Here is a 21,316-nt window from a genome sequence, read left to right on the forward strand (position 1 = left end):
TTATCAGCATCTTACGCCGTACGTTAGGTTTTTAATGCACCGTGTGAAAGTGGATAATCGTTATGTCATGTGTCATGTTACAGTTCAGTGAAGTGCTGTCATCAAAAACTTCAGACTCTTATCTGACAAAAGCAGAAAGAAAGCTGAAACCCTAAATGCTCTACCATCGCTTTATCTTACCTAACCACTCATATTAATTACCGGTTTTTCCATCTTAAGCTTCCTGCAGTTGCTGTAAGCTTAAGACAAAAAAAAAAGCAATAATAATTGATCATAACAGAGGCTGCGGAAGATGGCTGCGCAAGTGACTAATATTAATGTTCATGAACTTACACTGATATCAACCAGCCCTTGTAACAAGGATACTGTTTGTAGTTTCTGAACATAGTGCTACAGTGGGTAGGGCAAATCATTTGAATGAGTTTTCCTTTCCACTTCCTGGGCAGTTAGGAAAAATCCAATTATTTTAGTACCCATACGCAATTTTACTGAAATCATCTACGCCTGCAATCTTGTATGGAAATTCAACTTCAATTACGTCTCTTACGATTTTCTAAATATCTCAAACTACAATACGAAAAGAGAAAATGACTGACCAGTTTTCATATCTGCAAAAAAAAGTTGCAATTTAGAGAAGCACATGTGTAAGTTTTTCAAATGATATGTATTTATAGTTGCACAAAGTGGTTTTCAAGAGAAAAGTCTTGTTAACAACACTGTTTGGTTTTCAGTAACTGTAGTACGAAATAAAGGGCAACGCGTATGTTGTGTCTAGACAAGACAGCCTAGACACAATGAGACGAAGCCGAAAGGCACGCGCTTAGCTAAAGCCGGATTGCGTGAGGTCTGAAACAGGATACGTAATGAATGCTATAAAGAAAAGTACGTAGCTTCTGGAATACTTAACTTTAATCCATCCTTTTGGTACATCTGGAGATTGTGGCGATACAAGTGAGACTCTTTAGATACATGCAATGTTACTAATGGCGCCTTGCTAGGTCGTAGCCATTGACTTAGCTGAAGGCTATTCTAACTATTGGCTCGGCTAATGAGCAATGCTTCGTCCATGTAGTCGCTAGCTACGTCGTCCGTACAACTGGGGCGAGTGCTAGTCCGTATCTCGAGACCTGCCTTGTGGTGGCGCTCGGTCTGCGATCCCTGACAGTGGCGACACGCGGGTCCGACATGTACTAGTGGACCGCGGCCGATTTAAAGCTACCACCTAGAAAGTGTGGTGTCTGGCGGTGACACCACAGCGTACGTGATAGATTCATGACTACTTCGGTTTCCCCTCCAAAGCCAGAACACACACACACACACACACACACACACACACACACACACACACACACACACACACACACCTCCCTCTCTTAGTACGTAGCTGTTGACAGATGTCAACGCCAGCATTTTGAGCCTCGCTTTGCTTTAGTTGCTGCTCTACTACAGATTCACAGGTACTGTGCGGCTGGTCCCGGTGGAGGTTCGAGTCCTCCCTCGGGCATGGGTGTGTGTGTTTGTCCTTAGGATAATTTAGGTTAATTAGTGTGTAAGCTTAGGGACTGAGGACCTTTAGCAGTTAAGTCCAATAAGATTTCACACACATTTGAACATTTTTTTGATTCACAGGTCAAACGTAAACATAGCCTTATCAAGCGTGTCTCGTAGCAACGCTATGGGACAGTTTTTACACTTTCGAGCGCTGTGCTTCCACTCCAACTCCAGCTGTAGCGTTGTTGCAGGGTGCGCGGCGTGCTACTTCCCCGTCGAGCTGCAGGGCAAGTACGTGATGCAGTCGACGGCCACGTCCAGCGTGCAGTACTCGCAGGTCGACATCACCGCCGACGCCATCCCCATCTGGGGGCACTGCCATCGACGCATCGGTAACAACGTCATCCTCATGGACGAGTAAGTCGAAATCACCAACACGGACAGGCAAAATTTTCTACTCGCTGGTATTAACGTTGACTCGGACAGTGCTGTATTGCCTCAGTATTTTGAAAATTTCGAAACAGTTCGAAATCTAAACTGCTTGATGTTTCAACGAACTTCGATGGCCGAAACTGTCACCGTCTTCTGCACTGAAGCGCCAAAGACTGGTATAGGCATGTCTGAGTTTCGGTGTTGGAACTTCAACGGTGTCAGATTCGAACAATAATATGACCAGCCATTTGTAAGTTAACTGGTGCAGTTCGCACTTTGAATAGACACTGAAGAGCCAAATAAACTGGTACACCTGCTTTATATCGCGTAGGCCCCCTGTGAGGAGGCAGAAATGCCGCAACACGACGTGGCATTGGCTCGACTAATGTCTGAAGTAGTGCTGGAGGGAATTGACATCATGAATACTGTGGGGCTGTCCATAAATCCGTAAGATTACGAGGGGGCGTAGACCTCTTACGCTCAATGTTCATGTCTAGGGAGTTTGGTGGCCAGCGGAAGTGTTCAAAGTCAGAAGAGTGTTCCTGGAGTCACTTTGTAGCAACTATGGACGCGTAGGATGTCGCATTGCCCTGCTGGTATTGCCCAAGTCCGTCGGTATGCAGAATGGAAATGAAGAGATACAGCTGATCGGACAGGATGCTTACGTACGTGTCAGGTGTCAGACTCGTCTCTAGACGTATTAGGGGTTCCATATCACTCCAACTTTACACGCCCACACCATTAGAGAGCCTCCACCAGCTTCAACAGACCCCTGCTGACGTGGAGGGCTCATGGATTCATGAGGTTGTCTCCATACCCGTACACTCCATCCGTTCGATATAATTTGAAACGAGACTCGTCCGACCAAGCAACATGTTTCCAGTCATCAACAGTCCAATGTCGGTGTTGTTGGTACCAGGCGAGGCGTTAAGCTTAGTGTCGTGCAGTCTAGGATATACGAAAAGCCCATACCGGTGATGTTTCGTTGAACGGTTCACACGTTGGCACTTGATGATGGCACAGCATTGACATCTCTAGCAATCTGTGGAAAGGTTGCACTTCTGTCACGCTGAGCGATTCTCTTCAGTTGTTGTTGGTCCCGTTCTTGCAGGATCTTCTTCCGGCCGCAGTGATATCGGAGATTTGATATTTTACCGGATTCCTGATACTCACTATACACTCGTAGAATGGTCGTACGGGGAAATACCCACTTCATCGCTACCTCGGTTATGTCCCATCGCTCGTGCACCGACTGTAACATTACGTTCAAACTCACTTAAATCTTGATAACCTGCCATTGTAGCAGCAGTAAACAATCTAACAACTGAGCCACACGCTTGTCTTATATAGGCGTTGCCGACTGCAGCGCCGTATTCTGCCTGTTTAGATATCACCGTATTTGAATACACATGCCTATACCAGTTTCTTTGGTGCTTCAGTGTAGAAAACGGTGACAGTTTCAGCTGTCGAAGTTCGTTGAAGCATCACCTAGCCATCAAGCAGTTTAGATTTCGAATAGTTTCGAAATTTTTCACTGGAATTTTATTTTGGATTTTATTTCTGTCAAAGTTCCTTTCATTGTCCTCCCGGTATTTATTAATAAAAGTTGTTACGATGAGCGACCAACAAGAGGCTTTAAATGGTTTGGCCTTCTAACACCAGCAGCCTTTGCTGAACTGGTGAGGCTTCAGCATTCACGAACACGGCTACAAGTGGCCGGGAAACTAATTGCACCTTTCGCAAAAGCCTGTGTGTGACGGGGATCCAAGAAAAGAGATCCACCACTTGCTTTGAGTGGTATTTAAAACTTAGGCTCCCAAGGAAGCAGTTGTTAGACCAAATGGACCAACTTTTCATGGCCCCCGTCAATCATCTGCAGTAGCTCTGAAAGGATCAGTCTGGATAACAGAGTCCGTTCTCGTCAGCCTATAAAATAAGCGATTTTATGCTTTTTTGGAAAAACTAATGGAACAATGTAACTTTTTTGCACGTTCATTGATTCTTGGATAACATTTTCTGATTTTAAGAAATTGTCATTAAGCTCCCCATCCGAGGAACTGAAGTTCCTCTGTCCAAAACCAGGTGTTTCCATGGTGGAAGTGCTGCAGTCTGCAAATCTTACCTGAAATAAAAAACAATTTTCTTAATGTAGGATAATGAGCACGGAGTAATAGCATAGTTCTTTAATCTGACAAAATAAAAAAAATTTTGTTCTTTTGAACAAAGACTTAGTTTTGTCGTGTTTTTGGTCCCTTTTTTGCAATAACTAATGAACAAATTGAAATAAAAAATAGCCTGTTGGCCTTTTTGACCGTGCCCAAGGAGTAATTCAGCCAAATTTCAGAAAGAGATCTTTATTAGCGTGCCCGAAAGCCGTTCCGTCAGCCTGAAATAGTGATGCCCAAACGCTTCCATCCGACAGCCACAGGGAATATCGTCATTCATCACTCCAAACTAAACGTTTCTAGCCACCTGTCCAGTGGTGTCGCTCTTTGCGCCACCACAAGCGTCGCTTAGCGCTGAGAACAGAAACGTGAGGTTCACGGAAATCTGTTCCACCATTGTACCTCACGCTTAACCCCCCAACGCACAGTCATTGTGCTAGCTGAACTGCTGGTATCACTTGAAAACTCTGTGATTCCTTCGGCTGAGTTCATGCTTCTCTTTTTACAACGACCCTCCGCAGTGTTCGAAGCTCCCTGTCCGTTATTAAAGGTGGTCTGGCTGGTATTGATTTACTAGTAGCTGTGACTGTTCCTTGGCGCTTCCACTTTACAATCACGTCACCAAAAGTAGACTTGGGCAGCTTTACAACGGTTGACATGTCCGCAATGGATTTGATACGCAGGTGACACCAGAAGCCTAGTCCACGTTCGAAGTCACTAAGCTTATTCTGAACGTACTGCATCTCTGCCGACAACGCTGCCCGCCTCCTTTTATAGTGGTGGGTCCGCAACTCGTTACATCTTGTGATCAGCTCCATATTACATAAGGATGTCCGGATACTTTCGATCAAATAGTTGAGGGTGGGGGCGTGTAGTGACAAATTATGACCACCCCTCCCTCTTCCCCCCTCCCCACCCTCCCCGCCATTGATGACCCACCCTCACACAGCTTTACTGACACTCGTGGCTGCCGTCCGGTGTGGCCGAGTGGTTCTAGGCACTTCAGTCTGGAACCGCGCAACCGCTCCGGTCGCAGGTTCGAATCCTGCCTCGGACATGGCTGTGTGTTATGTCCGTAGGTTAGCTAGGTTCTCAGATGTTAAGTTCATAGTGCTCAGAGCCATTTGAACCATTTTTTTTTGAACACTCGAGGCTAGGTAACTCAGTCGGTAAGAGCATTGCCCGCTAAGGGAAAAATTCCGGGTTCGAGTCGTTAACCAACACAAAATATTAATTTGCCAGGAAGTTTCAGTTAATTTCTGCCAACTAAGACGACGCCTGTTTCGGAAATTTCCCCTGTGCATTCTTTAGACTGCCCCCCCCCCCCTCCCCCCCACACACATTCTGCTGCGCCACATATTAAAGAGTAATACCAATTTAACGACCTAAGAAACGTTTCTTGACCTTTTTTTATGGAACAAAAGGTGAAAAGGAAATACTATTCGCAGTTGTTATTGAGCATATATTCAAGTATATCACAAATTTTTGTCGGAAAACATTACAAGAATGGCGACACTGCAAGCAATTCTCCCTAGGCATGTTTAATTTGAGGCGATCTATAGCACGCATTATGTGTGCCACTTTGAATCTGGAAAAAGAAAAAAATTCTGTAATCTATAACAGTGTAGCTAGTGAATCACATACGGGATTTTAGAAATATTTTTTGTGTGATTTGCGAGTGTTTAAATGAAGTAATTCAATTTCCACAAAAGAATAATTTATTTAAATTAATTATCGTAAATCCCATAAGTGTTTCACTTTGAAAGGTTTTTTTCAAAGTTGTGGTTAAACTTTCAAATAAAATGGCTCAAAGCCGTTGGAGTCACGCTACGTGCCGTTTCGAAAAAATCATATTCCGCGAAAAAAGCGTCTGAAGTTTTGAAATGTTATAGACATGAACAAATGAAAAAATTCTACTTTCAGAAAGCTCTTACAATTAATCTACTATACCAGTACTGGCTTGTCGTACTGTTGCCGTTGCGATCGAAACTAAATCCACTAATTTATTATAGAATGGTTAAAAATATCGGTCGTGGCAATTCCATGAAATCACGGAACTTTAAAATTCCGTTTAACCCTGCTTCAAGCAGGCTAATTACAAGGACGATTAGACGGTTGATTTCAAATGGGTTCCGTATAAACTTACTACTTTGTGTAACAACTAATGGGCAGCATCAACAGACAATTATTGCGAAGCATAAGCCTCGAGGACTTTGCGCTTGCAACGTGATGTCTGGATTGTACGATTTACATTTTACGTGTTCACAAATAACAGGGGAAGCGATAAGTCTGGCCGTGGTGGCCGAGCGTTTCTAGGCGCTTCAGTCTGGAACAGCGCGACCACTACGGTCGCAGGTTCGAATCCTGCCTCGGGCATGGATGTGTGTGATGTCCCTAGGTTAGTTAGGTTCAAGTAGTTTTAAATTCTAGGGGACTGATGACCCCAGATGTTAACTCCCAAAGTGCTCAGCCATTTGAACCATTTTTGAAGCGATAAGAAAATTTATAATCCCATAGTTCAAGCCCTAATTCACATGAAGATGCTGGTCACTCTTCAGTTTCTTAGTAGAGGCTCACACTCCTTCCGAACTGCTCTCAGCCTCATGTCCATTCTTGGGACGCTCTGATGACGTACTGCTTAGACACCGTATGGATATGTTTCTTCCATACCTTTTCTGTCTGAGTACACTTTTTTAAATTCATCCTTACTTGAAAGACAAAATTGCATACTATAAGATCACAAACTATCAAAAGTCAATACTGCACACAAAAATAAAGATTAAAATCGAAAGAACTGTCTTTATTGTACACATTGTGATGCCAAGCTAACTATGGACAGACACCACACTGGATATCGAGCTGTCGCACGTAGGCCGTTTTGGGTCATCCGAGGCGCAGTCTGCTTTCGGCCGGTGAGCGGCGAGGACGTCTTGTTTACGTCCTGTCCGCAGAGTCGCGGTACCGTCCGCAGAGTCGCGAGCGTGCGTAGTTTGTTTACTTCCTCGCCGCAGCTAATACTCGCGTCCGTTAACACTGAGTCGCCATGGCTCATTCGTACAGAAAAGCTACCATCAAGATCAGCTTCCAGCCCGACTACGCACGACCACGAGCCCTTGAAGTCGAACGATTCATCCGTGACGAAGTTCAAATACCAACACAGCACATCATCGGTATCCACCTATCCATCACAAGCAGCGTCGTTTACGTCAAGATGGTCGATGACGAGTTATGTCACGCAGTTGTGAACAGATGCGCGAACACTCTCAAGTTCAAATACTCCGATGGTCACATCGGAGAGGTTACTGTTGACCATGCTGGACTAGGATTACGCACACTAAGAGTCCTCGAACTCCCTTTCTAAGTAGCACCGGACGTCGTTACCTCAGCTTTCCGCCCTTATGGGACGGTAATTAGCCACGTGGGCGAAAAATGGAACACCTTCGAGACGTACCAAGTCCTCAACGGCGTCCGACAAGTGAAAATTGAATTAAAGAAACATGTGCCGTCCTACTTAGTCATAGGTGGCTGTCGAGCAATAATAATGTACGACGGCCAACCTCGTACTTGTTCTGGTTGCGGCCAGGAGGGTCATGTGCGCTCGGCGTGTATTCAACGTCGGGTTACACAACTTCCATTTCATGACACGACACCACCTCCTACGCTCACGGCCCTCCCCCTCAATTACGCAGAGGTGACACGATCGACCGTCATGACAGACAACCCCCCCGGAAGACAGGAAGCGTTAGAATGCGCACCTGTCGCCGGTCCTGGATTGACCAACACCATTACGGTGTCTGCAGGGGTTGAAGAACGCCGCCCATCGACTCCACATGAAGATTCGGACGAGAGAATGGAACTCGACGCTAGGGTTGTACCGACCTCTGCCTTTCTCCCTGAGGGGGATGCTATACGGGAACCACAAACTCTTTCGGACACAGAAACCCACGTCCGCAAACAAAGGTCACCGAGAAAACATAAAAAGCGACGTCGCACACCCTCAGACGATTGCCTCCAGCGGACGTCTTCTCCAGTTGACGACCGGACGGCCGACGAAACGACGGGGAGAATGGATGACACGAGATCGCCCTCACCTGTCACTTTGTCTGATTTTGACAAACCCGATTCCGCTCCCTCGGACAAACGGATGGCCAGCACAGCGCCCGCCGTTGGTACACAACCGGAAACAACTGCGGATTCACCCTTAGTCACTCAGCCCACAAGTGTTCTACCGCAGCCACCGTTAACTTACGGACTTTGGGCGGATGACATTGAAGACGATTCTACGGCCGCTGTGGTGGATGAGGAGAGGGGTCTCTCCTCCCACACCTCGGCCCCTCCCGAGTAGCAACAGATGACGGCGCGGACGCCGCCAGCAGAACACAGGCCCCACCATTTACGGCGACACTGACGGCAGCCCCCACCTCAGGAGACGATCTACAAACCTATCGCTTAACGACCATCAACATTAACACCATTCGGACACGTACGAAGTTGTCGCTGCTCCAAGACATGCTCAATGCAGCAGACGTTGACATTCTTTCTCCAAGAAGTCTTCGTTGCCGATTTCCCGGGTATGTATGGTTATACGGCACATGTGTCCCACGCCTCGCCAACTAACAGTGGAGTCGCCATTCTCCTCAGAGAGGGCCTCGAGGCGGACGGAGTCCGATATCTCCCCGACGCTAGAGGAATGGCCGTAACCGTGCAAGGCGTCCGGTTTATCAATGTGTACGCCCCTTCCGGAACGAATCGCCGTCGTGACCGATCGCTCTTCTTCGCAGAAGGAATAGCACCGCTTTTTCAGGGCAGGCACGATGACTTGATATTAGGGGGCGATTTCAATTGCACCCAAGCACCTAAAGATCAGCTGCCACGCCATTCACCGTGCCCCGAACTTGGGACGCTCATCGGCGATCTCCAGCTAGTAGATACATGGGAACATTTCCGAGGAAATAGACCGGGATACACCCATTTCACGAGTCACTCGTCAAGTCGCATCGATAGGATTTACGTCTCCCGTTCTCTCGCGGAAACGGTGAGTGACGCGGAGGTGCGGCCAGTAGCCTTTTCTGATCACGAGGCCTATATATGTGCCGTCACCCTTCATCGCCAACGGGTGTGGCGCAGCCGACATCCCTGGAAATTAAACCTTGCTCATCTCGCTTCTCCGGATTGTCGACGCGCCATCGAAGACACGTGGAGTTTGTGCGTCCGCCGCCTCCCAACGTATCCTACGTCGATTAGTTGGTGGTTAACCTGCGCCAAGCCGGCCCTACGGCGAACCTTTATTACGTATGGTCGTGAGACTGCTGCTTGGAGGCGGCAAACCCTTGATTTTTATTTCACCGTCCTTCGCGAATGCGCCTCCTTGCCACCCACACCGGAACGACAGCTGACAGTTCAGCGTGCGAAAGCACAGATCGTAGCCCATATGCGCCGACACCTCGAAGGGACGATCGCCCGAGCGCGGACACAAGACAGACTCGTAACGGAACGACCCACCATGTACCACGTCATCCGAGAACGTACACTGCGAAGACGGGCGCTGATACATGCCATCACCACTGAAGACGGCCATCATCACACCACACAACGCGATATTGCTGCAGCCTTCTTCGACCATTACGCACGACTTTATTCTGCTCAATGTTCCGACCCGACGACGGTGACAGCAGTCTCGCAACTGGTTTACGGCATTGTCCCACAGGATTTACAAACTGAATTATTGAACGACATTACGGAAGACGAAGTTATCGACGCCATCGGTAAAGGAGCGGCGAATAAGTCTCCTGGCCCCGACGGGCTCCCTGTGGAGTTCTATAGAACTTTCCAGTATTTATTGGCTCCCAAGTTAACAGACATGTGTCGGGAGCTTATGTCCCCCGCGGTGCCGCTCCCTGCGGCCTTCGTAGAAGGAATAATTATACCGGTTCACAAGCCTAAAGGTGGGGCTCGAATAAAAGATTACCGCCCGCTAACACTCGTCAACTGCGACATGAAGATATTCACCAGACTATTAGCAAACCGTCTACGACCGACCCTACCTTACGTCATCTCGCCAGATCAGACTTCCCTAGGGGGTATCAACAACATCCACACAGCACTGTGTCGATACCGTGACTTAATAGCCCTAGCCAGGGCACGCCGCATCCCGGGAGCGCTGGCATCACTAGATTTTAGCCAAGCTTTTGATCGAGTGGATCACGCGTACCTAACGTCCGTTCTCCAGCACATGCAGTACCCACGGCAATTCACAGACGTCGTGATGCGCCTATTCCGAGGGGCGACTTCCAAAGTGCTCGTTAACGGGCGTCTCTCGCAGTCCCTCCCGATTTTCCGCTCCGTCCGTCAAGGCTGCCCCTTGTCGACGTTACTATATGCTCTGGCACTGGAACCGCTCCTCTGTGGTCTCCGTCAACGCCTCACCGGTCTTACCCTACGTGACGTCACATATCGCTGTACAGCATATGCAGACGACCTGGTTCTCGTGTTCCGCAATCGCGACGATGTCAACAGAGCACTAGAATGGATTACCACGTACGGTGTGGCTTCCGGCAGCTGTCTCAACGTCGCCAAAACGGTCGCCATGGCCATAGGAGACGGGTTGACCCCAGCGTGTGTCGAACCCCTACAGCTTCGTGGCACTATCAAATGTCTCGGAATAGAGTTTCTAGACGACATACGGCGCACCGCGCCTCTTAACTACCGCCGCTTATTACAACAAATTCGGGTCCAGATCTTCAACCTTCGTCTGCGGACCCTCGACATTCTCCAAAGGACACACTTCGTCAATGTTTACCTCGCATCGCGCCTTCCACACATAGTGCGTGTTCTCCCAATACCGTTACTCATGGCTCGACGTCTATTAGCGGCATTCGGAGCCTACGTCAGTACAGGCATGCTCTTCAAAGTCAGTTATGAATCACTGACCCTTCCCCCAGAAAGGGGAGGTCTTGGTCTAGTCCATGTCCACGACAGAGCTGTGGCTCTGTATGTCAGCTCACACATCAAGCTGTGGCGCCACCACCCGGAAAGTTTGACAGGTTTGCTGTTGGAGTCCTTAGCTCCGCCCTCCATTATGCCCCCACTGACGACGCAAGACATACCCCCACCCTTCTACTACTTCGGGAACTTTTACATTGAACACAGCGATGTCCGTATCGCAGTACCACCGACGAAACAGGCGTCGGCGCGGGGTATATATCATGTCCTACAGCAGAGGCGCCCACCCAACATCATGAAGACCAAAAGCCCTCAGGTTAATTGGAAGGTGGTGTGGAAGACGATTCACGCGATTCCACTGGACACAGCCGTCCGATCCACATGGTACATCACAGTCAATGGTAAACAGATCACCCGATCACGCCTGCACAAGATAAACATGGCGGAATCGCCTCTCTGCGTAGACTGCGGGATACCAGACACGGACGAACACCGTCTCACATGTGGCGCGGCAGAAGACGTATGGCGCTTGGTGCGACAAATTTTGTCGGATTTTCTACGAGTGACTCCGGAACACAATACACCTCGGTTTCTACTATTTCCGGATCAACAGTATTTCCCGCGCGCCAAGACCAACGCTGTCACGTGGATCCGTGCGCATGCGGTACACTACTTATTTCACGATGGGCCTACAGATGTATTAGACTTCTGGAACTACCTACAAGAACGTCATTGCAAAATCGTACGGAACCCAAAATAGACAGTATTTTTCTAATTACTTAGGGAGTGCCCTACGCGACCGTCCACGCAGCTGGATCATCAACAGATAGGAGAAGATACCCATTGAGTGAGCTGACAAGACTAAGTTCGATTCTCGGTGGAACAACATGATATACGTGAAAACGTACCTGGATGATGAACCGTAAGGAGAGTAGCGTCACACCCTTCTGCATCCTGTATGAAGCACATTTTTTTTATTTTTATTTTTTTTTTCCCCATATACATTACCTCGGTGTAGGAACGTGCCGAGATATTGTTTTCTTTTTCTCAGAGCACGATGCGGTGCTAGATACATTTATTTTTGTTGTGGTATAAAGTAAAACCACATTAAGAATGTATTAAAAACAGTAAATAAAAATAAATAAATAAATGATTCCCACAAAAGATTTCCCCTTCCCATCCCTGATTCCTTGACGGACGAGGGGGACACTGCGACCAGGCCTCGGGTTACGACCCCTGATCGCTCTGCCTTCCCCGCCCTCTCCCACCACCTTTAAAAACAAAAAAAAACAAAAAAGCGTTTCTAGGCGCTTCAGTCTGGAACAGCGCGACCACTACGGTCGCAGGTTCGAATCCTGCCTCGGGCATGGATGTGTGTGATGTCCATAGGTTAGTTAGGTTCAAGTAGTTTTAAATTCTAGGGGACTGATGACCCCAGATGTTAACTCCCATAGTGCTCAGCCATTTGAACCATTTTTGAAGCGATAAGAAAATTTATAATCCTATAGTTCAAGCCCTAATTCACATGAAGATGCTGGTCACTCTTCAGTTTCTTAGTAGAGGCTCACACTCCTTCCGAACTGCTCTCAGCCTCATGTCCATTCTTGGGACGCTCTGATGACGTACTGCTTAGACACCGTAGTGGATATGTTTCTTCCATACCTTTTCTGTCTGAGTACACTTTTTTAAAATTCATCCTTACTTGAAAGACAAAATTGCATACTATAAGATCACAAACTATCAAAAGTCAATACTGCACACAAAAATAAAGATTAAAATCGAAAGAACTGTCTTTATTGTACACATTGTGATGCCAAGCTAACTATGGACAGACACCACACTGGATATCGAGCTGTCGCACGTAGGCCGTTTTGGGTCATCCGAGGCGCTAGAGGAGCATCTCAGAATTCCATAGAACAAATTTTTTCAGGTATTAGACTCTTCGTCTCATATTTTAGGTTCAAAGCATCTGTTAAGCCAATATTTAAAAAAAGCTTATTTAAAGATTCTACAGTGGTGTTAGCTCATGAATGCAACGCCGCATATTCTTGTAGAGAGCCAACGAGCATCTTGAGACGAGGTTGTTAACACGCGCCCTTGCAGTGCCACTCAACTCGTAGGTTCTGGAAGATACTTTCATCGCCAGTATTTGGTTGATAACGGGAGGAGATGGAGTTCCTCATCGTCACTCTCTGTACTATACTGTACTGATGTTTGGTTGTTAAACCTTTCCGCAGTCTCTCGTGGAATGAGGGCGTAAGCCACTGTCGATGGAGACATTAAGTTCAGCAGCTTCTCACCTTCTCTTACCCCATCAGACACCGTAGTAAACATACATCCATTAGTTACCTACATTCAACAGATACATTCAAGACAACTCGCATACCGCGAGAAAAGAGGAATAAAAACACTAATGAAAGCGTTTTTCAGGGATCGCTATCAGTCACAATTTTTTTCGCCTTAATTTATTTGATAAAGTAACATGTTCGGAAGTACAAACCTCACCTTCAGACAGCAAGAGTAATGTAATTTTTTTAAAAACTACACATCAATATTAAAGTTGTTGCCGTTTTTTTTAAGTGTCCTTCGCAAGATTATGAACAGTGGTTAACAAGATTCAAGAAGCCACGGCAATGTAAGTAAGGAGAAGACAGCCATTTTACAAGAGAAAGATGGCCAGAGCACTTGCAAAAATAGTAAAGACTTTAATATCTGTGTACTTATGTTTTTACTTTTTTGTATTTCCATTGCTGTCTGAATATCAGGTTTGTACTTCAAAAAATGTGTGATTAAATAATTTAAGACGCCAAATATTTGTGACTGGTAGCGGTCTCTGGAAAACCTTTCCATATTTTTTGAGAGTCACCGTCGATTACCAGTCAGTATGCTCCAAATTGAAGAGAACTCCTTCAGATTAGGCAGCTGAAATTACTTCTCGGGGTCTTTGTCAATAATATCACACGACTCGTTCTTTCCTTCAAGAACAAGTTACATAACGTAAATAGGGGTAGAGTTCACCCATGGACATAGACATTTGTGTTTTTCAGAGTATCGCCACTAACATGTCTGAGGCATGCAACTGTTCATTGCTTAACGTAAGTGTTCACAAACACACATCTCCCAAACATTGATCGTAAAAGACCTCTTACCACATGGAGTAATATTTTCCAAACGTCGGTACCTTGAAACTAAGAAAACAGTTCAGTATCCTCTACGTACGTATCAAAGTACTTCTCCGTTCAGGTGACACCTTAATGGCACTTTGTCATGGGAGTATATTTAAGTCTAGACATTATGACCACCTGCGGAACGCAGTACAGCAGCGATTTTGCATGGTATGCATTCATGTCCTTTGTAGAGATGTGGCACCAGATGTCCACGCACAGGTCACGCGATCCCCGTCGCGTAAATTACGGACTGCTGGTTTTGGGTGAGGAGTTGCCGCCCGATGTATTCCCAGCTGTTCCATCTGGTTGAGATCAGGCGAATTTGTTCGCCAGGTCATCAACTTGTGTCGGCTATCACGCTCCTCAAACCTCTGTAGCATCGCTTTGTGACAAGCACAGGTGTCCTGCTGGAACGTGGCGGCATCATCACCGTCGGAGAAGACACCAAAAATGAAGGAATTAAAGTACACTACTGGCCATTATAATTGCTACACCACGAAGATGACGTGCAGAGCATTCACACAAGGTTGGCACCGGTGGCGACACCTACAACGTGCTGACATGAGGAAAGTTTCCAACAGATTTCTCATACACAAACAGCAGTTGACCGGCGTTGCCTGGTGAAACATTGTCGTCATGCCTCGTCTAAGGAGGAGAAATGCGTACCATCATGTTTCCGACTTTGATAAAGGTCGGATTGTAGCCTATCGCGATTGCAGTTTATCGTATCGCGACACTGCTGCTCGCATTGGTCGAGATCCAATGACTGTTAGCAGAATATGGAACCGGTGGGTTAAGGAGGGTAATACGGAACGCCGTGCTGGATCCCAACGGCCTCGTATCACTAGCAGTCGAGATGGCAGGCATCTTATCCGCATGGCTGTAACGGATCGTGCAGCCACGTCTCGATCCCTGAGCCAACAGATGGGGACGTTTGCAAGACAACAACGATCTGGACGAACAGTTCGACGTCGTTTGCAGCAGCATGGACTATCAGCTCGGAGACCACGGCTGCGGTTACCCTTGACGCTCCATCACAGACAGGAGCGCCTGCGATGGTGTACTCAACGACGAACCTGAGTGCACGAATGGCAAAATGTCATTTTTTCTGATGAATCCAGGTTCTGTTTACAGCATCATGATGGTCGCATCCGTGTTTGGCGACATCGCGGTAAACGCACATTGGAAGCGTGTATTCGTCATCGCCATACTGGCGTATCACGCGGCGTGATGGTATGGGGTGCCATTGGTTACACGTCTGTCACCTCTTGTTCGCATTGACGGCACGTTGAACAGTGGACGTTACATTTCGGATGTATTCCGATCCGTGGCCCTATCCTTCATTCGATCCCTGCAAAACCCTACATTTCAGCAGGATAATGCACGACCGCATGTTGCAGGTCCTGTATGGGCCTTTCTGGATACAGAAAATGTTAGACTGCTGACCTGGCCAGCACATTGCCCAGATCTCTCACCAATTGGAAACGTCTGGTCAATGATGGCCGAGCAACTGGCTCGTCGCAGTACGCCAGTCACTACTGTTGATGAGCTGTGGTATCATGTTGAGGCTGCATGGGCAGCTGTACCAGTACACGCCATCCAAGCTCTGTTTGACTCAATGTCCAGGCCTATCAAGGCCGTTATTGCGGCCAGAGGTGGTTGTTCTGGGCACGGATTTCTCAGGATCTGTGCACCCAAATTGCGTGAAAATGTAATCACATGTCAGTTCCAGTATAATATATTGGTCCAATAATACCCGTTTATCATGTACATTTCTTCTTGGTGTTGCAATTTTAATGGCCAGTAGTGTAGTTCACGACAATCACGTACCTCACAACTGGCGTGGTGTCTTTGTTGACTTCCAAAGGTCCCATGGAAGCCCAAGTGAACTCCCCACAGCATAATACTGCCCACGTTGGCCTGCGTTCGTGGTGCCTTGTTTCGAGCAGCCATTCGCCTCGATGGTGGCGTATCTGGAAACGTCAATCGATCTGGTGTAACATGAAAGTGATTCATTCGGCCAGGTGACATGTTACCATTTGTCCACGTCTCTGCCTCGAAGATCACATCCACCTCAATCGCAGCTGATGATGTCGTTGGGTCAAGATGGACACAAGTAAGGGTAGTCTTCTGCAAAGTTCCATATTGTATAATGTGCGCCAAGTGGTGTGCTCCGAAACACTTTTACCAGCATCAGCATTGTAATCTCTCTTCAGATGTCCCATAGACCATCGATCCGCTTTACAAAGCCGGCAAGCCTCCGACTTCCACCTTCTGCGATGTCCCGTGGACGTCCAACACCTTGTCGCCTACTCGTGGTTACACCATCCCTCAACCACTTTCCACAGATAATCATGGCAGCAGCACACGAGTGGCGGATCAGCTTCGCCGTTTCTGCGTTGGTAGTTTCCTGGCGCCGAGCCATAACAATCACCCCTTCGTCATAGCCGCTTGCGACGGTGGACTTCCACATTCGCGGCCCGTATCGTCTCTAGAATGATTCCCCGTTCGTCTCTGCTTCTCTCTTCGACTAGTTCCCTATCGAATAGAGCTCTAATTGATCGTACATTCGTGTCTTCTGTAGATGGTCTTCCGCATGACATTATCGCATTTCGGTGTAATACTACTCTTCTCCCTGCAGTGAGATGAATTGTTTCCAACACTGCATGATCGCTTCGTAAATATTAATGGCACTGTAAATCTGCTGCAGTTCTTGAGTCGTACAAGTGTAGTGATGTATACCCCAGTTTAGAGATTACCTCCTACAGAGAGATCTGGAGGCTTACATTAGAAGTAAACTGTGCTGGTGCCCCATCATGCATGTAACACGTTCCCAAACCATGGGGCATAGCGCGGATAAGAGAAATGCTACCAGCATCGGCAAATCATTTATCATCGTCCGCTGTTATTACTCCGTTCTTTGCAACTGCTTTAAATTTTCATGCTGATTTCAGACTTCATAATTCACATTACATAGTATAAGAACGCAGATGCCGACCGTGACCTATTTTAATACAACGTAGTCAGTTATATTGTGTGTTACTTAACTTATAACGTTCTATTAGTTACTGAATTTTTTTTGAAATTTCCTGCAGAATATTTCCCCGACATAGCGAAGTCAAATGAAGTGTGTTAAATGTTGTCACGTCTTGCATTTTATTAAACAGCCGTACAGTTTTTCAGCCAAGTTTGCATTAATTTGTTATTCTTAAATCACATTAACGTGCTATAGTTCTCAACGTGATAAGCGATGTGTTGTATAATTATAAATATCTGTGAAGATGAATGTTCGTAAAACATTGATTTTATACTGAACATCCGGGAGTATGTCACAAATAGGAGCCAGACAGTAAAGCCAAGATCCAGTGGTTAATGTAATAGAACAGCCTTCATGTCGCTTTGTGGCAACTTTCCGTAATTACGTAAGTGGCCTCCGTTAATTTAATCGAAACAAGAATGACTCAGACTTAATGTAACAGCTGGTATGACAGGAACAGGATGTACGGGTAATTGTGCGGGAAATCAGGAAGATCACTATGTCGCCATCTATAGCCCTCGCTGATGTCAACAAAGACACGGCGCATTAAAGCCAATTGGGTGGCATTCCTTGCCGAATGGGTAATAATCCATCGCATGCAATGCGGCTCGTAATATTAACAGCGCCGTGTCGCTTTTAACCACACAATAATAATTACTGCTGACATCTTACACTGGGGTGACAAGCCATGGGATAGCAATGTGCACATAAGAGGGCGGTAGTACCGCATACACAGAGTATAAAAGGGCAGTGCATTGACGGAGCTGTCATTTGTACTCCGGTGATTCACGTGAAACGGTTTCAGACGTGATTGTGGCCGCAGGACGGCTATTAACAGACTTTGAGCGCGGAATGGTAGTTGCAGCTAGACGCTGGGGACATTCCGTTGGTAAGATCTGATGGTTGGGCTAGTGTGGTGCAAACGCCACGAGCCATAGACCCAAGTTGTCAACAAGGCACTGTGCAAGCTGGTGGTCGTTCCTTGATAGTGCGGGCTGTGTTTACCTGGATTATTGACTGGAAATGGTTATATTCGGCTGCTTGGAGGCCACTTGCAGCCGTGTATGATCTTAATGTTCCCAAATAACGATGGAATCTTTATGGATGACAATGCGCCATGTCACCAGGCCACAACTGTTCACGATTTGTTTGAAGGAAATCCTGGACGGTTCGAGCGAATGATTTAGCCTCCCAGATCGCCCGACATAGATGTTATCAAACATTCATGGGACATAATAGAGACGTCAGTTCGTGCACAGGGAACACTTCCGCAATTGTGGACGGCTGTAGAGGCATCATGGCTCAATAGTTCTACAGGGGACATCAGACTAGTCGAGCTGAGATCAGGAGGCATCCCATGACTTCTATCAGCTTAGTGTATACTCAGACCTCTAAAGGATAAATTTCACCCCTGGCTAAAGTGAGAATCGAAAGGTTTGTTTTCAGATACTTTCATATTAACCTGGACAATATCCCTACTAAAGTGAGTGGCAGATAGTAACCAGGCATTCAGTTATGTCTCCAACTAATCCTTCGTTGACCCATATTTACCAGAATGTTTAGGCTTGTTCTACTATTCTTTCGACAAGTGACAATTTTCGCTGTAAATTATCATACAATTTTATAGAAAGTGGTTCAGGCGTTTAGGGTCAGATGTGTGCAGACAGGCATTCCCGTCTCTGTGCCGTGTCATCAACATCCCACACCCAAATGCCTTCACGAAGCGTTTGATCCCTTGGGCAACGAGGGATGGGGGCGTGGAGGAAAGTTGGATGGGGAAAGGATAGGGGTGAGGGAGAAAAGAGTGAATTACGCTGCTCACCGACACTCGGCATATTCCTTGCTGGGAGCACGGCACTGTTCCGTTGCACTTACAAGGGGACCATTCGGAGTTCCCCACGCCGATTTTATATACAGGGTGATTCAAAAAGAATACCACAACTTTAAAAATGTGTATTTAATGAAAGAAACATAACCTTCTGTTATACATCATTACAGAGAGTATTTAAAAAGGTTTTTTTTCACTCAAAAACAAGTTCAGAGATGTTCAATATGGCCCCCTCCAGACACTCGAGCAATATCAACCCGATACTCCAACTCGTTCCACACTCTCTGTAGCATATCAGGCGTAACAGTTTGGGTAGCTGCTGTTATTTCTCGTTTCAAATCATCAATGGTGGCTGGGAGAGGTGGCCGAAACACCATATCCTTAACATACCCCCATAAGAAAAAATCGCAGGGGGTAAGATCAGGGCTTCTTGGAGGCCAGTGATGAAGTGCTCTGTCACGGGCTGCCTGGCGGCCGATAAGGTTTCATAACTAACCTTTTTCGTAGGACTCTCCATACAGTTGATTGTGGAATTTGCAGCTCTCTGCTAGCTCTGTGAGTCGATTTTCCTGGGCTGCGAACAAATGCTTGCTGGATGCGTGCTACATTTTCATCACTCGTTCTCGGCCGTCCAGAACTTTTCCCTTTGCACAAACACCCATTCTCTGTAAACTTTTTATACCAACGTTTAATACACCACCTATCAGGAGGTTTAACACCATACTTCGTTCGAAATGCACACTGAATAACTGTCGTCGATTCACTTCTGCCGTACTCAATAACACAAAAAGCTTTCTGTTGAGCGGTCGCCATCTTAGCATCAACTGACGCTGACGCCTAGTCAACAGCGCCTCAAGCGAACAAATGTACAACTAAATGAAACTTTATAGCTCCCTTAATTCGCCGACAGATAGTGCTTAGCTCTGCCTTTTGTCGTTGCAGAGTTTTAAATTCCTAAAGTTGTGGTATTCTTTTTGAATCACCCTGTATACTGGCAGGGTGTGTAGGGAACGACTAAGACTTTAACATGTGTAAACAGGAAGGCGCAACTCTTAGTCGTCATCGAGAAAATAGTTTGAACATTTTAGGCGTGCTTATATACGATCTGCAGTCACTATAGTAGAAGTCACGAACATCAGCGGTCGAGCTTGCGCTTCATCGCACCTACGTCACGCGTTCTCAGCCAGCCAGTGAGCGTTAGCAAGTGTTTTCAGCGCTCTGCTGTGTTGTCAGCAATGGGAGCGTTATACGTGATCGCAGCGATTTATTTAGTGAACTTTATTCCATTTGGTGCGAGTTGTCATGGCTGATGGTGGTGGTGAGCGGCAAATTCTACACAGGCGAGCCAGATATAATTTGTGGGAAATACGCTTTCAGCAAGCACAAAGCACGTGTTTGCGCGTTCTCAACTGTCGCTCAGAAGCGGCAACAACGCAGTCCCCGTCCTCTCTCGACTTCAGCGAAACGCCATCGTTCGTAGAGCGCACTGTAGTGTTAAGGAGTCGGTAGCCGAGCGAGTAAGCGCTTAGTTTCATACATGCGAGGTCTCTGGATCGCATGTCACTGCTGTTTCTGTTTTTCAATCGCACATATACTTTCCAAGATGGAAGTAGTGCGCCAACGTGCAGTATCAGTCATTTCTCGAAAATGTACTCCGCTGGTGCGGGCTTGCGGCTTTTATTTTTAAAGGCATGCGAAGGACTTTATAAAAAGACTACAGAATTTCGCGTACAACATCGAACAGAAGAGAGCGTGTAAAGACTTTAAAAATTCCAACAGTCGTACACCATCAGTTGTCTGCACCAGTGTTCGGCGATTTGCTTCGACATATGTGATACGACCGAGAACTTTTTCCGAATACAAACTGAGTTTGTTTTGCAATGCACACAGTACAAAATCCACACATTCAAAAATTCGGCCACCGACACATGGGGTGGAGTGGGGGAAGGTGAGAATAGGGTCGAGTGTGATATCATTGAATGTCCCCCTCCGAAACAAATCGGAATTAAAACTGTTTTGATGCAATGTGTAGTTTCAGAGATATTTCAGTGTCTTCAGTTAAAACGAGCACCCTGTATATAGGTGGAAATTAAGCTGCATACCACATTCATAAGCACTGTGACCACACACAACACAATCTGCTCAAAATGTTTGGATGTGTACATTTAATACCCAGTTGCAAAGCAACAGACGTGCACACAAAATGAAGTATTTGCGAAATGTTATGCTTAGAATTATGCCATGGACATGCTTA

At 46.6% G+C, this 21,316-nt stretch overlaps 1 protein-coding gene across 1 annotated transcript in view; it reads left to right on the plus strand.

The window, feature by feature from the left end:
- LOC124555492 overlaps positions 1–21,316 on the plus strand; it is a 341,553-nt gene that overhangs the window by 175,402 nt on the left and 144,835 nt on the right. Inside the window, exon 2 of the mRNA XM_047129417.1 lies at positions 1,743–1,908. Within this exon, the coding sequence (XP_046985373.1) occupies positions 1,743–1,908 (166 nt within the window). The remainder of the gene's footprint in view (positions 1–1,742; positions 1,909–21,316) is intronic.

Source organism: Schistocerca americana, chromosome X, assembly GCF_021461395.2.
Source record: "Schistocerca americana isolate TAMUIC-IGC-003095 chromosome X, iqSchAmer2.1, whole genome shotgun sequence".
NCBI lineage: Eukaryota > Metazoa > Arthropoda > Insecta > Orthoptera > Acrididae > Schistocerca > Schistocerca americana.